We start from the raw sequence: 22,686 nt of genomic DNA on the forward strand, positions 1-22,686 counted from the left end.
GGGATGCAAATTACTGCGTTTGTCATGTTTCATTACAGAACAGGTATGGTAAAAAGTCAATATTTGTGAAGTTTTGGTGTTGGTAAGTGGATCTTTGTTGTTACCATCCTCTATAATAATTTTCAAGTGTGTCGAAATATTTTATGTAATAAATAAAAGATCATAAATGGAAGATTAAATTACAGCTGGAATTTTAGGTGAAGTCATAGGATAATTCTAGGTAGGAAGAAACAAACAAAAAAAAATTGTGCATCCTCGGTGCTGAGATTTGTGGCTTAAGCTTCATCTGGGAAAGCTGGTTGTGTATCAGATTTGGAAACTCTCATTGTGATTGATCTTGGTTATTCCCAGAAGGCTCAGGGAACATCTGTGTGCCTTCCAAGCACGTTAGCATTTTTAAGGCTTGGATCTGGTAAATGGCTAAAACCTGGGGGAACTTGAGGGCAGTGGAAAGAGAAGATGTAGAGTTTAGCTGGGTTGGAAGCAAGATGTCAGTTTTGATTTAGAATTAGTAGGAAAATAAAATCAGAGAATACATTGAAAGGGGAGCATAAAAATGGGTTCCTGGAAAAAAAAAATGCCTGGGATGAGCGTTCTAAGCCAAATATTTTAGCATGTGTCTGCGTGTTGTATTTCCAGAGAAACTTAGAATGCCGTTTTTTCCCTTCTTTCAAAAAATATGTCCTAATAAATTTCACTGAAACAAATAAAAACTTCCCAAACTTACATTATTCGTGAAATATGTGTTTCATGTATATATATATAAAAAGACCCTCCAAAAATCATTGCTTAGGAAGTAATTTATTGATTCAAATTAAATTAAGCATTGCTACCATTGCAAAAGCAGTTGGTCTGAAAAAGGATTGAAAAATACATCATGAATTTACACAGTTCAGTAACAATATCAATATTGATTATGTGAAGTAAAACGACTGGCAAATGTCATTTAAGCTCATCTTGTAATTTTTAATAATTTATGGAGCGAATGTGTGTCACCTTAAAAATGTGCCTGTGACATTTACAAATTCTTTCAAACACATTTATAAATACAGTAATAAAAATTCCTGAGCTCCTTTTTCTTATACCAGTGTTCCCCAACTGACATCCAGGTGTTTTATTTGACCGACATCCTCTAGTCTTTACTTAAAAAAAATATTTTATCACATTCATAAAAATATCTGTGCTTCAAGTTCATTTGTAAGCATATGTTTTACTGTGAACCTGATCGTAATAAGAGAAAAATACTTAACACTTGTATGGGCAGCAGAAGCTGCAGGGTGGGGTGAGTAGGCGAGGTTGTAGACAAAAGAATTCCAATCTAGGTGTCAAGACCTCCAAAGCAGAATATGCTTCACAATATTAAGAATGGATATAGTCTCACCTGCGTCATTTGGAAGGATTTTCACAGGAAAATCTGGCAAGAATCTGCTTCCCTGGCTGGTAAGGTCCTATTAGGTGCTTCGCAATAACCCCATTTCCTATAGTCCCACCCTACCCCCATCCCCAAGGTTTTAAGATTTCTACTAAATGGATATTATATTTCCCAGTCCCTTAAAATCGGGGAGTTCAGAATGTGTAAAACTTGGTTAGTAAGTTGTAGAAAGTTGGGTGGGCTGAAGTTTTCAGATACAGTTCTGGCAAGATATGGCAATGTAAAATTTCTGTTTTCTTTTAGGAAAGTACATGCAGCCATTTGGAAAATTAGCTACATCTGACTTTTCCAGCTCATCATGAATTACATGAATGCTGTGTCTGGTGAATGACAGTCCAATTTTTCCAGTTTAAAAGCAAAAGAGTGTGTCCAATAATTAAAGGCAGATGGCACCAACATAATCATGGAGGAGTTACTGCTTCTTTGACAGAAGCCAAGTTTTAGGGCGTTATGCTCACATAAGACATTTCTCATTCCCCTGTAAGACATGGCATGTAGAGAATTTAGGAGGCAGAGAAGAATTTGTAAAGCCAACCCCACACCACCTCATAATTCTGTCACACAAGCATCAACAGTAGGTAAAGATTTCTAGATCTAGAGCCATTAAAAGTAAAGGGTTATCCTTTTACATTTAATCCGATGAATTTTGTCTGAAAAAATGCTGTTAGTCATATGGATGAATCATACTGTTCAAAAGCATTCCGTGTTTTTAATGGCTTGGCTTTTCCTTTATTTCACAATATTTAAATAAGCTTCTCTGATCTGATCCCTGTGTTCCTGGTTCCCTCTCACTTAATTTTTAGCAGCTTCTTGTGTGAGGGGTGGGATGAAGGAGGGAAATTCTGTTTTGCAATCATATGGAGGGGTGAAGATAAAGGAGGAAAACTGTTTTGGTCCAATTTATACAAACAATTTCTAGATTTATAGATCCTTTAGCAGCAAAAAGCCATCAAGAAAATTGTTTCTGGCCACACATACGTGTTATTCTGCTTATTTACATATCAAATAAAAATAAATGGAGGAAGGGAAGGCGAGGGGAATAAATGTTTATTGAGCCAGGCACTGAGCTTGGTTATTTTCAATAACATGAAGAGAAATATAATGGTCATATTATATTGGGATGATTTTGTTTGGCAAGCATTGTTTTTGGCATGCAGTAAAAATGAAGATGTGTGGTAATAGCAATTAGCATTATTTCCCATACTGTTGATAAGGATTTAAGTGTCCACGTTGTCCCATCAAAATGGGAGGAGACAAATGAATAAATCCATGAAAACCAGAAAGCATAATGTGCAATAACCAAAGATTTACAGAATTAAAGATGCAAGATAAATCAGATGACCACTGTCGTCTATGATTATTTAAGGCTAAAAAAAAAATACAGTAAGTTCATGTAGAAATGAGTTTTTAAAATCAAAACAAGGTTATTTCTCATGTAGGGCTGACTTTTCCCACCTCATAATATATTTGATGATTAAAATCAAATGAGGAAAAGATTGATTTCTAGGGCCTTTAGGGAAATCAAATTGTGAGAAATACCATTTTCATGGCTTTGGATGACCACCTTGCGGTGACTCACTGTTAGGAAAAAATCTGCATCTATGGTTTTACTGGTTTTTCATCTGGTGACTTCCTATGTATTTTCTGACCCTTATTTGTCAGCCAGTTTTTAGAAAATGTAAAAATGGTTACTGAGAAAATCTAGTGTAAACTTACAAACTGGTGAATTAGAAGATGTCTTCTCATGTAAATACAAAACCAAACCAAACCCCTGCAAATTACTGTAACACTCACTTCTAATTTCTCATATAATGTTAAAGAATTTTGCTTGGCATTTTCTAGGGAGAGAAAAAAAGCAGAGGTAGTGATAGCTTTGAAAATATGGAAACTTGCTATTCCATGGCCTTCACTTCCATATGGCTTTACAGAAGACACAGCTCTCCTAACAGGTTGGTTCTAGACTGCTTTGGTTTCCATGTGAGATTCTGAAGTTATCTGAAATGACTGATGAAGCCCCTAAACGAGCCTCATGGTGCAAATAATACCCAAGAAGTATCACAGGTCACATGAAGCAAAGCTGAGGGGTTGCTGGATATAAACAATTGTTGGATTGTACTTAAAACATTTACCCCAGATCAGCTGTGCGATGGTAAATTACACTGACCTCTAGACAGAGATTGTGAAAAAAATGAGTACATTCACGATTTCAATAGAAATATATGATTACATATTTTTGTCAGTTTTGTTTTCCAGACACAGACACAATGAAATATGTATGGATAGATTCTAAGTCATTAAACAATTATTTTCCTTTGTATTACTTGGTGAGTTACACAACACGAGGATTAGGTATTTCAATGTGTCATATAGTTTTTGAACCACAGAAAGCAAGACAATGTAAAATTCCAGAGCAGTTACTTTAAAATCAGGAACGTTACATGGCAAATACACCAAAACTCTGTCACAGAAAATAGTCAAAGTGTGAGACGCGACGTCTTTCATTTCTAAACGGTAAGCAGCTTTGAAGGAAGGACATTAAGATGAGATGGGGAGGTAGTTACTTTTCAAACTTCAAAATCATTTTATCAGGAATTTTTATAAAACAAATTCTTCTTCAGGAGCATCCTGGCCCTAAGTTTTTCAATTTCAAATAACCTAACGTCAAGATTTTCCCCACTCAAGATTTGTGAAATTTGTGTGGAAAAACTCAAGACTGTATTTGGAAGTGAAGTATAATTTGACCATCACTATTAAAGGTTATTTTTCATAGTACTACTTCAGTAACTGAAGTGTATAGAGTCATTTTTTCTTTTTAATCAGCAGCAGGTAAAAAGTTAACTAACAGACTCTGCTTATCTAGAGGTCTTTCTCTTCACTGACCACAACCACATGAACAGTGTATGCTCTTCCACTTTACACATCAAAGTGCTTCCTGACATGAGATCAGAGCATATATCAAAGGAATCGATGTGGACAAATGGTGGTGGGCACACGGCACTGTGAGTTATGGACATCTCTTAGCCATAAACTCAGAACACCGAGCAGATTAGAGTCACTACTTCCAATCAGATTTGGGGTTAACAGGCTACGCTCAGCCTTTTGTGGACTCTTGAGATGCTCAAACCTCTGCAAACATCTTATTTTCTATCGTTCTGTCTTTTCCTTTCATTGAAATAGATGCCATAATGGTCTCAGACCAAAATTCACCTTCCTGAAAGACTCAAGGCTAGGGAGACAACTCCTATTTGATCTGCATATGATATATGTGCTGACCATAAGTCCAGACCATTATTATACACAGAACTTCTGGTTAGATCATAAGCTCACAAGCAATCTTTTTTGTCTTTCTAAGTTTCTACTTGAGACCTCCACAACCAAGTCTTCAACATAGCCTGGATTTACTAACGGACTTTGAGTCTGTACCTAAAATATTGATCAAATGCATATGCAGTATGTTAGGAACAATTGGAGCTGATGATTTAAAAGTGAAATAAAATGAGCACATCATTGAAGAGGACTTGTATTTCTTTAATGAAGGGAGATAATTTGTTAGCTGAATTAAGATACAAAGCATCGGTTAATAATCACTGTTGGAAACTATTTAGTGAGTCGTGGAATCAAAGAGTCAGAGTTTAAAAAGACATTGGAGATTATTTGGTCTAACATTTCCTTCAGAGGAAACTGAGGCTCAGAGAAAGGAGTTGCTCTAAGGCAACACAGTTAGGACTAGAACCTGGGTCTCTGCATCCTTCCATCCGACTACAGGACTCCTTAATTGAAAATAGATCATAATTTAATAAAGAGTGCTAATTGACCGTAGAATTATGGTCTTGGCTTTACTGAATGAGTGGTAGTAATTTACTTGCTAATTGGCGTTTTTTAAGGATTCAATTCAAGGTGAATTTTTAGCCATAACATTTTGTCCCCATATATACCAAATTATATGTGAAGAGAAGATTATTTTTGAATGTTTGTACTATCAGAGTCATTGATTTACATCTTGGAGGAGATTGGACTATTCTGGGAAAGGTTTAGGCTGTCCTGGCTTTGAAGGGAAGAATCTTTGGTCAATGCTTCTCAAGGTGGAATATATTTCCTGATCCTCTTAGAAGTTGTGTGTACTTTTGTGGATCATTCACTACTATTATGTGAATCCTAAACCACCAATAGATTTTTTAAAAAATGATGCCTTCTCCTAACACACAGTATTGTTTAATGCAAATCATGTAGACTCGACCTGTACTTTCTGGGAGAGGATCACTCCACACACTAAAATAACCTGTAGTGGAATTGATCATTTAGGCAATGCTTCTCAAACTTCATTGTGCACATGACTCATCTGGGGATCTTAGGAAAATTCTGATTCTGATTCTGTAGGTTTGGGGCAACGGGACCAAGATTCTGCATTTCCAAGCAGCATCCAGGTGATGTGACAAAGCTGGCCCTTGGACTGTATTTTGAGTAGCAAGGGTCTTGGGGATTGAATAAACTTGGACAACTTTGCCAAATATTCCTGTCACTCTTAACATGTTGTTTGTATACTGGGAGAATAGAGCTCAGAGTTACTACTTTTGCAACTCTGGAAGCCCTGGCAATGTGTTCACTTTCAAACATCAGGCTACCTCTGAGTCCAGCTTGTATCATCATGGACTTATTGGGGCTGAATATTTAACTCACAGAGAGAGTTCAAATTCTCTATGTCCCAGCTAGTGAGTGGACATCGAAATGGATTTGACATCAGGTGAAATGAAAGACAGAGGCGGACAGCTGGATGAGTCATGGATGTTCTCTTTAAAATGGAGATCCAGGCTTTTGATTGCTCTTGGAGAGCCTGCCCTTGGAACTGACTTGGAGATTCTAACTACCAGACCCTGGTCTTTGCAGCTGTTCTCACTGTTCCACAAATGCCTGGTTTCTTGGAACTTGGATTTGGACACTTCTGACATGAGTGCTGTCTCTGCTTCTGCCAAAATTTTGCAAATGGATCTGCTCCCAAGAGATACAAACTCCTGGCTTTACTTAAAATGTCTTTGTTGCTCCAGATTGCTCAGAAAAACAAAACAAAATCCCTCTCTCTAAAACAGTATGTTAGATGTCACCACTCCCCCTTTTCATGGGAGCTTTATGTGTATCTACCTAGAGAAGAGCAGAAGCCCCAAGAAGCCCCAAATCACAGGAGAAGTAATTTGTGGTCTGTGGAGAGCCCTGAAACTCTGGGCCGGTGACTGTTGCTTAAAGTATCCTGAAGAGTAAGACTCAGATAAACTAACTGCACTGTGTGGGAAATTGAATATTGTCACCCACTTCCTATTCCTCAGTGGCCTTTGGGTTGATATGGCATCTTATTCCACAAACAGGGACTGCATATACTACTGTGTCCTGGAAATACTCATTATCACCTTGTAGCAGAAAATCCTGCCCCCACTGAAAACGTAAACAGCTGTACTGGGAAGATAGAAAATAGTCTTTTATTTTACCTAAGTGATAGAAAAATAGTCTTCAAAAATACACTGTTAAACTTACGGGTTTATGTTAAAGCGCAGTTTGTATATACAGTAAGGCAGTACTTCCATCAGCATCCTGTTGTGATTCTTTAAATTAAGGTTAGTCTTTTGAGATTTTTTTTTTACTAACAGAAGACTAGGGGGTATAATAAATTATCTATCATGCTAAAATGAAGCAAGAAAATATTTCAGAAAGATTTGTCACGTGAAACTCATTTGCCTCTTGTGTAAGAATATTTCACTTTCTAAAACTATAATCTCTAGAAGCTCTAGAATGGAATATAATTTAGGGGGAAAATCCATGCTCAACAAATTCAAACTATTTTAAGAAAAAATTGGAGGCATCCTTTTTACTTACAAATTGGCAATGCATCATCGTGATAATAGGAACTGATGTAAACAATTTGTCAGGTGTTCTGGAATGCACTCTTTCTTTAAATGGATCGTATTTAGTTAACTGTAATAAAATGAAGGAGGAGTGCAAAGGTTGAGCAACTGGTTTTCAAAAGCAGTTTTCATGGCGTTTTCCTTGTATCTACCATCTTCCTGTGGTAAACAATTCTGACGATTTCATTTCCTTCTGCAACGTACTGAACCATGAAAGCCTTTTTCAGAGGCTATACCTATTGGTACTGTCTCTAAACAGTACTAGACAATGTGCTTTTGTTTCATTGAACACATAATTTTGTTACTAAGAGCAAAAAGTAAATCTACAAATCACAGGAAACGAAAATGATTTGTTCTGGAATCAGCTGTTGGAGAAAGGCAACCGGTTGAAAATGGAGCGTGAAAAGGAGTGAATTCTGAGTTTTGGTAGTGTCCTTCTAACCCCATGCTGGAGCATTCTCTGGTAGAGTGCATTTCACGGACTCTGTAGTGTTACCTGAAGAGAAATCACATTCTAACCCATCCTTTCGTGAATCAAGCTATCACTGAAAGGAGTGCATAAAACACGCGGGATCCAGGTAATCCAAGCCGCCCAGCTGGAGTCTGCGGTGGCTTGGCCCTGCGGGGAAGGGGACCAGGTCTTTCTCAGCTGCATTCTGTGGCAGGGAGTGCGGGACCTCCTTGGCTGGCTCTTCAAACAAAGCCAGGTTTTGAGCTCGAGGATCCTGCACTAACACCAGGATGTTGTCATCCATCACCCGGGACACCTTCGAGTACTCCTTGCTGGTTTCAGGAGCGCCAGCTTTGTCCGCCTGGTTGCTGTTCTCGTTCTGTTTGGGGAGCAAGGACAGCGCTCCATCTTTGCTGATCTTGTGGATCTCCACGTACTCCAAGGGCTTGGCAGAGATAAAGGGGGTTTTGTCCTGGGGCAGCAGCCACACCGTATCTTGGTCAGTCTTGGAATGGAAGCTTTCCAACTCCCTCTGCTCGGCGGCCTTTCTCTCCCCACCAGCCTCAGTGGTTTTCGAGGGTTTTAAAGCATATTTGTCTGTTTTGTCCAACAAAGTGGCTGAGGCACCCGCCGTGCCCAGGGCCAGCTTACATACATCAGCAAGGTTGTGGTAAGAAGATCTGGGGTTGTGCATGCCAGGGGGCTGCGAGAAAGGCCACGTTGAAGATTTGGATCCGTCGGCATGAAAGTAGGGGATTTTGCCTTCCACGCTTGTGCTCTGAGGGTCTCGGGTGCGGGTCACGTTCGTTCCCGGATTCTCTGGCTTCTCCATGCCCTCAGGAGGGTGGAACTTGGAGGGAGGGGCTCGAGGTTCATCACACTTTTCAGACAAAAGGGAAGGGCTATCGCAGCTGCCCCGGCCCGAGTCACTGTCCAGATCCAGGTGTGTGGGCTTGGTGCCTGGACCTGGGTGTTCTTTTGAGTGCGCTGGCATCAGCTGCTGGTCCTCGCTGTCATCCACTTCCAGGAACTCCACCAGCAAGTCCTCGCAGTCCGAAGTGGGAGGAAAACCCTGGCATCCCAGGGCGCTCAGAAGCTCTTCGGACTTGCCCTTCTATGAAAACACAGACACATGGACAGAAAAGGCTGTTAGCTTAGCTTTGTAAGACTCCGCAGCAACATCACAGCCAAGCCTGTGTTCGTGACTGTGGGCAGGTGGGATGTGGTCACGGCCTAGCAGAATTTCCCAAACCTTTGTGTCCCAGGCCATCTATAATCACCTCCTGGACGACAAGTCATCTAATTTTTTAAAGTCAATTCATGATTTTAACTTAGTCTTTCTCTAAGCAGTTATGATCATGAGTTTAATGGGCCAGTAGTATATACCCATGTAATAAAAATCTAACTATTAAATAGAAAAGCTTGGGAAGCTTCTAAAACCGCTGTGCTCATGTGTGCACTGGGCACTCTGGGACTCACTGGCTCTGAGGTCTGGCTGTTAGCCTCCTAACCCTGTCCCCCCACCCCAAAGCCTGGCAATGGTTTGTTGATCCTGGACTTTTCCTTCTCCTCTTCTGGCTGCCCCCATCCTCCCTGCTCCTCCTGGCCTGCTTGTTCTCTCTTCCTACTCCATTTCCCCTCCCCTTCCCTCCCTTCCCACCAACCCAGATTCTCCCCTCTCCTTCTGTTCCTCTCCCTCCTCCTCCTCCTCTCTGTCCTTCCCTCCCCCTTCCCCCTCATTCTCCTGCCTCCTCTTCTTACATTCAACTCTTCTCCCTCATCCCATCCTCTGACTTAGGTCAGGGACTGGTGCCTACATCTTGGCTCTAGCACTTATTAAAGGGTTTATGGTTTTGGGCAAGCTGCTCTGTGATCCTCAGTGTCTCCATTTGTCAAATGGGAATACTAGCCCCCATCTAGGAAATTTCTTTTGTGGATCAGAGGTAATGTCATTAAAAATCCAAGAACTTTTTTTTTTTTAAACACAAAAAGCAGTTATTCTCTCATGAAGTTTCTGTGGCTAAAAGGTCAAACTGCCAGCTGGACAATCATTAATTTTGTCAGTTGAGATGTTCATGCTGAGTCTACAAAAGTCAGCGCGAGAGACTGGACAGTGGTGGTAAGAGCACTGGAGCAGGAACTCAAATTCTGGGGCTCCAGTTCTTGCTCTGCTATCTGCAATCAAGGTGAAGGCAGTCCAGCCAAATCCCCTGGGACTCCTGTTTCACATTCTCATGCTTTTGGCCTCCTAGTGGCTGGGCCAAGTGACAACACGTGCAGGTAACTGCTTTTTATACACATCAGTGTTAAGCTGAAGGTCAAACTGAAACTCTGTATGTCAACCTGCAGAAAAATTTAAACTGTTCTAACCTCTCTTTTCATTCAAAACACTTAAGTTTAATTCCCACTCGAATCTGTCTAAGTGGGTCCTGTACTGATCTAGTCTCAACTGAGCATTCAAACTGACCAAAAATCACAACAGCATATTCGGTTACTATGGCCTTATGTAAAGAACATTCCATTGGGAGCTTACACCAAAGTATGATAGAGGGGCTGGTGGGAGCTCCCTTTTTTGTATTAATCAAAATATTCACCCTCTTTCTAAATTGATTATTTGTACAAAATATTTATGACTGTGCTTATGAACAGACCATGTGTTTTCCTGGCCTCTTGGCTTTTTTCACTGCCATCTGACACTAGTATCTGGTATCTGGTAGGAAGCACCCCTGAGCCACCCACATCTTTCTGTAAACATACATGCTGAAGAGAAACTGGTCAGGGATGGCCGAGCTGGCCAGGCTGAACTTACAGGGACTGTGTGTACACATGGAAGGACAATGATTGCAGACCAGTGAATCACAATACCTCCTTTATCTCTGGCACTTACCTCCAGCAGATGGGTATCAAAGCCTTTTATTTTTGGCCCAGGAACCGGTGGAAGGATGCAGGTCACCATGCTACAAAATAATTTGAGAGAGAAGACAAATGTCACACGTTCCCACTTTGTAATGTTTGAAAGATCAGCATTATTTTCTAATAGCTGCCCCACGGAGTTAGAGTTCCGAGGCTACGTGAAACCAACAAGCCGTGGTGGAGACAATTATTAATTACAGAGGCCGACATCAAAATAACTCTGGCTCATGGAGGAGGCTGATTCTGAAATTGCTAGTGGATTATTTGCTGCTCTTGCCAGAGTTTTACTGTTTCACAATTGTGAGCCTCCACTGGATGGAAAGAGCTTCAGTTTCAAATGAGTCTATTCTACTCTCAATAGCACCGATAAAAGGTTCTTCATGGAACACACTATGACTAATGGTTAAAATGAGGTGCCTGAATTATCTGTAGGTTTCCATCATTTTTGTATTGTGTTTTTTGGCCATTATGCCTGACAACCATGATTGGGAGGAGAGTTGATAGACAGTGAAGTACCTATAGCCCTTCAAAGCCACTGCCCAGACCATAATCAAACAGACGACAGCAGAAAGAACGGCCACAAAGATCCACACGGTTGTATCTTTTGTTGAGAAGTCTAAAAAGCAAACAGCCAGAAAGCTCTGATCACACACAGCATCATTAAAAACAAACAAACAAACAAACAAACAAACAAACAAATCTTTTGAATGTAAGTTTTTCTCGCCCTCCCTACACCTCTTCTGAGTTGAACAGCAATCCAAACAGAGTAGCCTTAATGAGGAGTTTAGTTCTTTTCCAATATTATTAAATTTCAATATGTGGCATATATTTTATGATACTCTAAAATTTTCAGAATCCTTTTAAATATTATTTTATTTGATACTTAATAGAGGAAATTCAAGGGTACATGGTTGTTGCATTAACCATATTAAAAAATCTAATATTTATTAAGTTTTTAGTAAAAGCCATATGGTGTTAAGCTCTTTACAGATATGGCCCATATGTAAAGATGAGGAACTGAGGCTCATAGAGTGGTTTACCTAGGGGCATGTCACTATACAACAGCAGTCTGGGATTTGAACCCAGGCCTTCTGCCTCGAGACCCTGTACTTTTATTCAGTAAGAGCCGGGGCTGGACTAGACGCACAGTCTTATGAGCCGTAGTTCAGGGCTCTTTCCAGTATGCCAACGCAAGTCCTGACACTTTGGCCAGAAAGTTTTCACACGAGCTAGGCTTCACCATGTAGTTCTGGGCAAGACTTCTAACTCCACTGAGCTTTAGTTTCCTCACTTTCAATTCCTAATGGCCATTCTATTCTCTCTGAAGAGCTGAGATGGTGAAGAGGACCAAGCAAAGTAAAGACTTTGTAAAGTACTTTAGAAACGCGAGATGAATCATTCTCTTGTAGAGAACACAAGCCACCATGTGTAACGGCACTTAAAGAATTGAGTGCCTTTTACATTCTGTGCCTCGACTAAGAGACCCCAACATATACTAACATTAGGGACTGAAAATCAGTTCACGCCTTTTAGATGAGAGAAAACCTTACAAACTCTGGGAGAACTAGATGATGGCCTTGACTAAATGAAAGGGATGGGGCAGATGGTGGGGGGCACAGAATGATTAAGCATCTAGCCCTGTGAGACACTCCAAGCCCATGTCTGCAGACTTATCCTAGAAACTGGTCCTCGCCGACAGTGACCCAGGGAGCAACGCGACACTTCCAAATGTCTTTGTGCTGAGTGGAGAGTTGATAAACCCACCTCTACTCATTCTTCTGGCAAAGGCTCAAGATAGTATCTCGTTAAGTAGTTACTACATACAATTTTACTAAACTCATTCCATTTGAAAAATATTTAGGAATATAAGCAAAAGGTAGCCAAGATACTCACCATTAGGTATCTGGATGGAGCTCTCTGGGCTCCACTCACTCCAGAATCCATGGTCTGGCTTGCAGCGAACCTGGACAAGGTATTTCTGTCCTGGATATAAGCTGAGAATCTTAAACTGAGTCTGCTGCCCAGCGAAATGAGTCTAAGGAGGAATAAGGGAAACAGAAGTCACTTTGATTTGTGTTAAGAAGAAAGAGACTCTTCCCTAAGATAATAAACTATTGAAGGAGTAAGACCAGATGATCACACTTAGTAAATACCCCTGTTCACACCATTCTACCCTCTCAGCCCATCCCTTCCTCCTCTAAAACATTGCTCACACAAAAACAACAGGTTTCCTATCTCTGCATTTGGAACTCTATTTCAGAAAGACAAATATTCTGCTCCCTACATTCTGCCTTCTAAATTCTATATTATTTTGTAAACTATAATAAAAGAATTGATTCAAGGCTTATTCATTGGTGTAAAGCCATTAGGTGGAAGAGAACAGGACACAGAACACTGAAGCAACTCTGCACAAACTAAACATGACTTTACAACCAAGGGATCAGGTTGGGACCTCTCTGATCCAGGAGTCAATTTTAGTATCATTTATGGTAGGTCAACCAGATTGTTTAATGGTAATATCAACCAGATTTACTATGATGCAATATGAAGCATATAATATCACCTCTGAAGTATTTTTAACCCAAATTGTTCAACCTGAATCTAAGCAAGTCTTTAGATCTAATATCTGGTTACAGAAAAATATGGGGACAGAGAAATTAGCTAAATGATCACACAAAGAACTAATCAGACAAATGCAGAAGGTGGGACCTTCTCTGGGACAAGTGGCCCAGTCTCCCAAACATGTTGAGAGTAAGGGGATAGCTCAGCCAGCCACAGTATGCGATCCTGAAATGGATTCTGGATTGCACTAACTAGCTGTTAAAGATATTTTTCAAAGTAATTAGGGGAAGTAAAATATGGACTGGCTGTTAAATAATATTAAGGAACTAAAAAATGATATTAAGGAATTTTTTATTAATTTTCTACATGTGATCCTATTATTTTGGCTATGTTTGGAAATATTCCCTGTTTAAAAGAGACATACTAAAGTATTTAAGAGTAGAATACCATGATGCCTATAATTTACTGTATTGTTTCTTTACAATGAAATATTTTAAAGTAAATAAAAATGCCATTGGCCAGGGACTGGCTACACTGAGATCTTTTCCTCCCACTGGTGTCATTTATGTACTCTCATAGATACTTAGATCTAAGATCTCCTGAGGGAGGTGGGTTGGAAGCCGGCTCAGTGCCAGGGAGCTGGCCATGGGACAGTTGTGAATACGAGCCCCCATCCATCCCAGTGGAGGGGAGAAGGCCCTTCCACATGTGGGTGGGTCACATCAGCATCAGGGAAGCAACATGGTGGCCCCATAATTAGGAGGCATGGCCTGTTCTCAGTTATAGGGATTCATCTTTGCCGAAGGACATGGTTCCTTCCAAAAGCTTTCTGTTGACTCACCTCCCACTCAGCTACTTTCTCAGGTTTTAATCGAATTTCATACTGGAGTGTGAGCCAACCAGATCTGACGTCAACCAGGGTGGGTGGAAACCATTTCATCCACAGATATGATTTTCTGTCTTCTGGCTGTTTTAATTCCAAAGTCAGGTTCACAGGTGGGTCTGGTTCAACTGTAGATATGAAAGAAACTATATATTTAGTCAAAGTGGTATCTGAACCCAGAACTATATGACTTGAAGGCACGTATCTCTACCTTTTCACTCTACTGTGGTTATGAGACACTTGGCATTTGATGTCAGATGCTGGTCAGCAGAATTAGAATTAGGTCAAAGCAAATGAGACACCTAGGTTGCAAAATTTAAGGGGCACAAATGTCCAGAAAGTACATGAAAGATGCTCAGTGTCATCAGCCATTTGGGAAACACAAATCAAAACCACAAGGAGGTACCACTTCACACCCACTAAGATGGCTAGAATTCAAAAAATGAAAAAATAACAAGTTTTGGCAAGGATGTTGGAGAAATTGGAACCCTCATATATTGCTGGTGGGAATGTAAAATGGTGCAGGCACGGTGGGGAAAAGTCTAGCAGTTGCTCAAAAAGTGAAACTTAAAATTATGATGTCACCCATCAATTTCACTCCTAGGTATACACCCAAAAGAACTGAGACCAGGTGTTCAAACAAAAACTCATATAAGAATGTTCATAGCAGCACAATTGCCAACGGGTGAAAACAAGCCAAATGCCCATCAACTGCTGAATGGATACACAATATACACATAATGGAACATTATTCAGCCATAAAAAGAAGAAAGTACTGCTACATGCTCCAACGTGGACGAATCTTGAGAACATTATGCTAAGTGAGAGAAGCCAGACACAAAAGGCCACATACTATATGATTCCATGTATATGAAATATCCAGAACAGGCAAATCTGTAGAGACAGAAAGCAGATGAGGGTTGCTCTGGGGCTGGGGTAATGGGCAGAATCCAGAGAAGCTGCTGAATGGGTATGAACGGGAATGAGCGATGAAGATGTTCTGGAACTAGACAAATGGTGATGGTTGCATAATGTTGTGAATGAACTCAGACCACTGAACTGCGTGCTTTAAGATAGTTAAAATAGTAAATTTTTTGTTATATGTGTTTTACCACACACAAACAAACAGAAGAGGCACTTACTCTCAGGTTCCTTCAAGTACAGGTCTGTGAGCATCTCCTTAAAAGGGAGATGCCTAGGGCGCTGGCTTGCCTGACTCTGGTCTCAGTCTTGCTGGCCAGTAACACTTTCTCTGTTCATTCCTTACCTCCTCATGTCAGTGTCCATTCCAGGTAAGAGGAGAGTGTGTGTTAACTATGTGTACTTGGCATTATAACCTACAGCTGTCTAAAAAGCAAACTTCAGAAAATTTGCCACTAATCCTAAAGCTTCTACGTTAGTAAGTAAATAACTAAGAAAGATTATTTTCTATGAACTTACTAAATAAACATCAGTTATTTAATGCAAGTTTAAAAAAATTTAAGTACAGTCAGTTTACCATGTTGTGTCAATTTCTGGTGTACAGCATGGTGATTCAGTCATACATGAACATACATATATTCATTTTCACATTCTTTTTCATTATAGGTTACTACAAGATTTCAATATAGTTCTCTGTGCTATTCAGAAGGAACTTGTTGTATATCTGTTTTACATACTGTAGTTAGTATCTGCAAAGTTTCAAGTTAAACAGAAGACCGAGAAATGCCTCTGATCAAGAAATCTTTGTACAAAAGTGCAACTAAAATGTTCAAGATGAATCCTTGAAAGCAATGTTTCTCAACCTCAGCCTTATGTGTATTTTGGACCAGATAATTCTTTGTTGCGGGAGCCATGCTGGGCCTTGTAGGATGTTTTTTAGCAGCATCTCCGGCCTCTACCCATTAGATTCCCTCCCTCCCTGAATTGCAACCATCAAAAATATTCCCTGCCATTGCCAAATATCCTGCGGGAGGCAAAAGAGCACCCAGATGAGAATCACCACTTTCAAGTGTGTTTAACATAGTGAAATATTTGTCAGGGACAGCAACAACAATGAAATCTAAGGATTTCTGGGAGGTTATCTGCCAAGACTCTGCACTGCAGGTTATTACTGGATGCGAGTCAAGCTGGTAGACCTTGCTGTGGTTAAAACTGAGTTTTGAATGAACTTCTGTGGCTTGTCACCAACACCATATGCTGCAGGGTCATATGAAAATTCTATGAACCTTTCTTTTATTATTTTTAAAAGTCTGGTCCAACACATTCGTTCACCAGAGAATTTATTTTCACCAGAGTCAATATGAATTTGATACCCTCACTGATTTCACTTTTTAAACATACCACTTTTCTTTACCGATCCTATTTTTTTCTTTTTTGGCAGATACCCTTCATTATAGTAGTTGCACATTTTTAAATTCTCTTTCTTTCACTGTCTTCACCTTAAGTATTAAATATTTTAACATTTGAGGGCAGATCATTTGAAGGCAAGGCAATCTAAGAAAGAGCCCATGAAAACAGAATTATTTGGCATTTAGCATTGAAAGACTACATATCTTAAGTAAATTTATATGACTGGAAATTTATCTTATGCCTACTTGTCAGTGGGGTTACCTTTCTGATTTTCCTAAACTAAGATCACATTCTGTTTCCACTCCCATGCTCACCACAATGATTTGCTGGGGGGAGAAAATATTCAAATGTGTACCAGTTGATGTTGGAAGCTTTTCTAGTTTTTAAGGATCAATCACCTATAACGTGCCAATGGGATGAAGGACAAGTGAATACTTCTGAGTCTTAGCCTGCTTTTCTTTGTTCGTTTGTGTTAGGTGAACCAGAAAGACGTGGCTGACCTTGAACCGAATTAGTTTCTCCTTCGGTTACTACCCAATAGGAAGACTGAACCCCGTCCTGGCCAAGCCATCTTTTGTCCCACGATGCCCTTTCCCATCTCTGCTCTGCTAAACCATCCAGGCCACTGCACTTACGGCTCATTGCCCTGCAGGTCAATGTTGACCATGCAAAGCAAGAAGCAGCTCTCAGGTTGATTGGTTTCACTTTGCTAATGACTTCTCCAAACACTGTGGTTGTGACCTTGGCCTTCAGCCTTCTGTTCAAGTAGCAATATTTACTCCCCTAATCCTTTAATTCTAAAAGAATAGCTCCAGTTGCTAAGAAACATCTGTATATTGAGAACTGAATCTGCAGCAAAGCAGTTGGAGCAATTCCTGTAGGTATAGAAGAAGCAGATAAGCTTCTTTAAGAGTTGCTGCTCCGTGAAGCAGCTCTGTCTTCCAAGGAGAGAAATCTCAGAGAAGAAATTCCAGCTTGCCCACGGAGAAGGCAACACTGATTGCAGGAGGAGGGCTGGAGGGACGGTTGATAAGGGAAACATAAATAGTACGTTCCTGCTGGGTGCAAGACATTGGGAAGAAGAGTCAAAGGAAGGCACAAGAGCACAGGGATCTCACTGTCTTACTGTCATGAATAAAAATTGGTTTAAAATATCCAGTTGACAAGGATATTGTGAATTTTCTCATCTTTCTTTTTGGAGATTCATCCATAAGCCAAGAAGAGTCAAACTGAGTTTGACTATTGGCAGATTCATAATGGAGTAACAAATTCCTCACCCATCACTCTTCCCCTTACCTATGTAAGTCACGTCCACGTAGCGTGGCTCCGAGGAACTGCTTCCCATCTGGTTGGTGGCGTTTACTGTGATGATGTATATTGTCCATATGGAGGTGTGCTTCTTGTTAAAGTAGCAGGAGTTGGGGCCACCAGTTCTGTAGTCTGGACATTCGTGGGTGACTGTCTCTCTGCAGTGAGTAACATATTAGGAGTGAGTAAGAAAATGATAAAAAAGGGTCTGGTTTTCTCTTAACAGATCAATACCACTGGATTTGGGGAAACAGGCATTCCAAATGCAAAACCCAGAGCTGAAGATGGGCTCCCCAAGCTCCTACACTCTGCGCACGTCAGCTGGGAGTGACCCAGGGAGGAGAGTGTTGGAGAAGGGGGTGGGTCACTTCATAGCCTCAGTGACTGTAACACATCAACCTGTCCTTTCTACATGCTGTTGTGAACTTGGGGATATGTACCCCCATCAATAAACACTTGAGTTTTCCATGGCCCAGGCATCGGCCATGCCCAGGGAACCACCACTGGGTCATCTCAGGTCACTGGGACTTTCCTCTATACATACACACCTGGGAGGGGCCATACACAGTGCAGCATTCATTGCACAAATGTGCTGAATTGCATGTCATTAAAAAAGATTAAAGAGAATAAAAACTGATGTCAATATATTTTCGATCGCACTAAGCTAGCCACAGAGTAAAGCGGCGGTGAAGGGGGCTATTTCAGGCCCAAGGCGCTCATTAGGCTGCTCATTTTGAGACTCAGGGGCCCCAGGGCAAGATTCACCACACAGGTGTGGAGGCTTTTTCCACTTCGGTTGCCAGTTTGAGTTCCTGCAATCTGTCTGCTTGACACCCCTTTGGGTCCCAGAAGGGATGACAGCTTTGTGTACAACAGAGAGCAGTCCCTGGGATGTGGGCCAGCTGTTCCTCTCACTACAAGCTTTCTTCCCTGGGGCAGGAGACAGCCCTCCCTGGACTTCCAGGAGGGTCGCACTGTAACTGTGACAAAATCCTTGCCCAGAGATGACCCTCTTTAGTCTGTACTACAATTTACCTCCACATACACTTTCTGGGAATCGTGGGTCCTGGGTCAGCAATTTCCTAATGCAAAGGTCCTCACCTTCTCTTCCTTGTAGGGCTCTTTATTTTCTTGCACATGAAACAAGTTCGAGAAGCTAGGATACCATGGTGGTCAAGGATTACAAGATAATCCTCTTATGTTGCAAAAGTAATGATTATGGAAAAATGATAAATGGCACAAGGTGGATAGCTAAGCACCTAGAATTAACAGGCACTTAGGAAACACTTATACATGATCTTGGGCTACAACCTAAGCTTACGACAGGCAATGGGAACGTGACTATATTGTGTGGCCATGGTGGTGGCCAAGCTTCTGTTCATTGAAAATGTGGCAGGGACACTAACAGGAAGACATGGACGTGGATGTTTGACTCCTCTCTCCCAAAATACGAGCCTTATCAGTGTCAATCCAGGAAAGTGTGGCAACTCTAACCCAGAATCAGTGTTCCTTTGGTCCGGAGAGTGAGAACACTCACGTAGGGTTTGATAGGAGAGAAGAGAACATTTACCCTTCCTTGTGGTAAGTCAGTGTGTAATTGGTAGGAAGTCCTCCATCTGCCCCGGGCTTCCACCAGCAGGTGAATGTTTCCTTTTCAGGAGAACGACATTTAAAGATCTCGGGTTTTTCTGGAGGTGACTGTCCTAGAAAAAGCCAGAAGCCACTGGAATCAATGTTAAGGTTCATTCATACACTCAACCATTCTGCTGGTGACAGAAGCAGATTGATGGGACCAGCCCAGTGATGAGGTCTTGGGGTGAGTAAGCCTAGGGGTTGGGGGGACTCAGAAGTGTCAAGGTGTCAGCATCCAGCCACTCTCCTCTGTAGGCTGCCTTGAGGTTGGCAGGATTTAGAGAGAGCTTTGCAGTGGGGCGTGTGTGTGTGAGTGTGGACCTTAAGACAGAGATACCAGCCACCTAGGATCAGTGACTAGATGTAAAATTCTAACAACGGTGAGCATTAAAATGAAGGATACATATGGACTAAAGAGGGCGTGGCCCTTCCGTAATCCTACAGAGTCTGTAGAGTTGATACCCCTGCCCCCCACAGTATCAGAGTGACCCTAAAAAGAATTTTTCCCAAGCACCTGGTGGGCATTTGTTGATACAGTGCTCTCTGGACCACTCTACTCTGCTCTCTAATCACCATCGTTCTGCCTTCCCCACACTGTGAACCCAATCTCTGCTCTTTTGTTCTCTCACTGTATCACTGATGCTCCTACTTCAGCTGCTGCCTCCCCCATCTTCCCCACCCCTTCCCTTTTCTCTTCACTCTTCCTTGATTCCATTCAGCTTTGGCCTACGATTCAGTCTCACAATGTCTCCCCATCTTTCCTGCCTCCATTTCTGAATCTTGGTTTTTAGTCCACTTTCTCTTATATTTCCAACCCCTGTCACTTTGGGTCTTTATGTGGTGAAGAGGCAAAGGCCCCCTTGTAATTCTTGGCTCTTTTTGGGGTAGGAGGCATGGGAGCGCCTAGAGGTGGGGAAGTCGGTAGCTGCTCTCTGGTTACGAGCTACCATCGTTATCTGCGAGCTGTATCCAGTTGCAGCTGGAAGCTAGAAGGGCTGCAAGGAAAATCCAATGTTGAGTGGATGGAGTTTTGAGTTGCCTAATCCCCAGAACTCTTAGTGAACTGGCCCTCCCTTTTGTTCCTTATCTGTTAGGTCCAAGGAGGGAAAGAGTGGTCCTGAGTTTGCCCTGATGCTGCTGGGTGGGGGAGGGGGAGGGGACGGGGGGGGGTTGCCCAACCATGCCCAGCCCTGTAACCCCAGGTGATGCTCCTGCTGGCTGAGCTGGACACCCAACATTTAGTTCAGAAAGTCGGGAGCAGAGAGGAGAGCTTCCAGGAGGCAGGCTCGAAACCTCAGGGGCTTCTCTGTTTTCTCCCACACTGTCCTTCATCCCTCATGCTGGCTCCTGGCTTGAACTACAGATCAGAAAGAGCAAGTTTGGAGGAGAACACAGATGGCAGGAGGGGGCCTTGGGCGAAACTGGCCAGAAAGAAGAATGTACTGGAACAGCATGACAGCATGATGCAGTGTGCAGGCTGAGTGTCAGCTGGAGCCATGCCAGCTCCCGGCCCCCGAAAACCGTCCACGCCAGCCAGCCTGGGGCCAGCTCTGCCAATATTTGTACCATTGCTCATCCTCTAGGGAACATTTCTTCAGGATAATTGCACAGAGTGAAGTTATTTTTGTTTGTTTGTATGTTTACTTTTTGTTGTGGCTGGGGAGGAGTGTGTGAAGTTGAAAGAAAAGTTCATTTAAAAAAAAAAAGCAAAAAACCTTATCGCTCAATAATGAACATATTCAAATGCTAATTAAGGCAAGTTGATTATTTGAGTAAAGGTTCCCTGTGGATTAGACTGATGTCTGCTTTCCCTCTTCTCTCCCTGAAAGCTTATCTTTTTCACATATCGCTGGTTATTAATAGTATCTCTTGGACACTCAAGAGAGGAGGGTAAAGTTGTGAAATTATAATTAGTAGAACGTTCCCTTCACCCACTTTAGACAGTTACAATTAATGAACTGTGTCTTTATCTCTGTAAAATACACACAAACAGAGAGGAACACATAGGTACTACACACACAGGTACACACACACACATACACACACACATATGCTCAAGTATAGCTATATCAGAAACACACCTACACACCACAGAGGAATCATATAGACAGGTGCATACTTATAGAAGTCGACACTGGTCCCCACACAGGTATACACACAGAAACACACACACACAAACGTATATGCACATAGGTACACACAGAGAAGCATCTGCAATCAGGCACGTACATAAGAAAGTTAAAACACACAAGTACACACACCCAGAAATACGTAGGATAGATACACAGAAACATACACATACAGGCTCACACACTGCAGTTCAGCTGTGAATTTCATTTCCTTCATTAGCACAGATAACAGAGTTGGCTGGACCTGTTTCCCACCAGGTAACTGCAATCCACTGTCTCTATAGATTTGTCAAAGATTTTCATTGAAGGTGGAGGAAACATCACTATCTTCACTTTGAAAATGTGGAAACCCAGAGAGGTTAGGTAATTGGCTGAAGATTGCACAACTAGTAAGGGAAGGAACCTGGACTGAAACTCTGGTCTGTCATTGATAGAGCTGTTTCCTTGCACTCCCAGAATGAGGATGGAAGTCAGAGGATAGTGACAGGATTCTGCATTAATTGCATTCATTAACTTACATTAATTTTTGCATTAATTTTAATGCCAAAATATTGTCACTAATTTAATAGCAGCAAATGACACAGGCATTTTCCTTTGTCATAACTGCATTGCAAGAGGACTGTGATGGATTCTCCCCTCCTCTCAACAAACACCTAAGGTAATGAAAGAGAGCAGGACAGTCTGGTACTTACCATTCAGAAGGTTGGTGTTGAGAAAAAGTAGCAAAATGAAAACCAGGGTGGATGCCACATTTTCCTTCATGTTGGCGCCCTTCTCTTTCCACAGGAAACGTATCAGAGATTCACTGAAAGAGAAGGCACGTTTTTGAAATGAAAGTCTGATTAGGCACATGCACCCCTTTATTCTGGGTGTTTGCAACTGATTCTTGCTCCTTGCTGAACGTGAATAACAAAACAGGAGGAAAGGAATGCAGGAAAATGTAACAAGGATGGCTTGGCTCACAAGCATAGCTGCACACATGCTGGGAAAAATTCCACCACTAGAGGTCACCAGATGACAACGTTCAAGGGCAGCTGGCCGCAGCTGGCTTCTTTGCACACATCCCAAGGGAAAATTGCTCTCTCTACATCTCAGTCACCTAACAATATATCACCCGTTTTATGTGACGCAGATTGTACGCCCTACAAGAGAAC

The 22,686-nt window shown here is 41.5% G+C and overlaps 1 protein-coding gene across 4 annotated transcripts in view; it reads right to left on the minus strand.

Moving 5' to 3' along the window:
- Nucleotides 1–785: 785 nt before the first annotated feature.
- PRLR (prolactin receptor) overlaps nucleotides 786–22,686 on the minus strand; it is a 141,671-nt gene continuing 119,770 nt past the window's right edge. For 3 of the 4 annotated variants that reach the window (XM_032470888.1, XM_032470882.1, XM_006194514.3), the window contains 8 exons: nucleotides 22,225–22,337; nucleotides 19,342–19,474; nucleotides 17,760–17,929; nucleotides 14,091–14,260; nucleotides 12,581–12,722; nucleotides 11,204–11,303; nucleotides 10,662–10,731; nucleotides 786–8,888 (listed from right to left, as the gene is read on the minus strand). In XM_032470888.1, the coding sequence (XP_032326779.1) occupies nucleotides 7,866–8,888; nucleotides 10,662–10,731; nucleotides 11,204–11,303; nucleotides 12,581–12,722; nucleotides 14,091–14,260; nucleotides 17,760–17,929; nucleotides 19,342–19,474; nucleotides 22,225–22,294 (1,878 nt within the window). In that variant the 5' untranslated portion in view covers nucleotides 22,295–22,337 and the 3' untranslated portion in view covers nucleotides 786–7,865. The remainder of the gene's footprint in view (nucleotides 8,889–10,661; nucleotides 10,732–11,203; nucleotides 11,304–12,580; nucleotides 12,723–14,090; nucleotides 14,261–17,759; nucleotides 17,930–19,341; nucleotides 19,475–22,224; nucleotides 22,338–22,686) is intronic. The other variant, XR_004316376.1, reaches the window with a different exon arrangement.

This window comes from Camelus ferus, chromosome 3 (assembly GCF_009834535.1).
Source record: "Camelus ferus isolate YT-003-E chromosome 3, BCGSAC_Cfer_1.0, whole genome shotgun sequence".
Taxonomy (NCBI): domain Eukaryota; kingdom Metazoa; phylum Chordata; class Mammalia; order Artiodactyla; family Camelidae; genus Camelus; species Camelus ferus.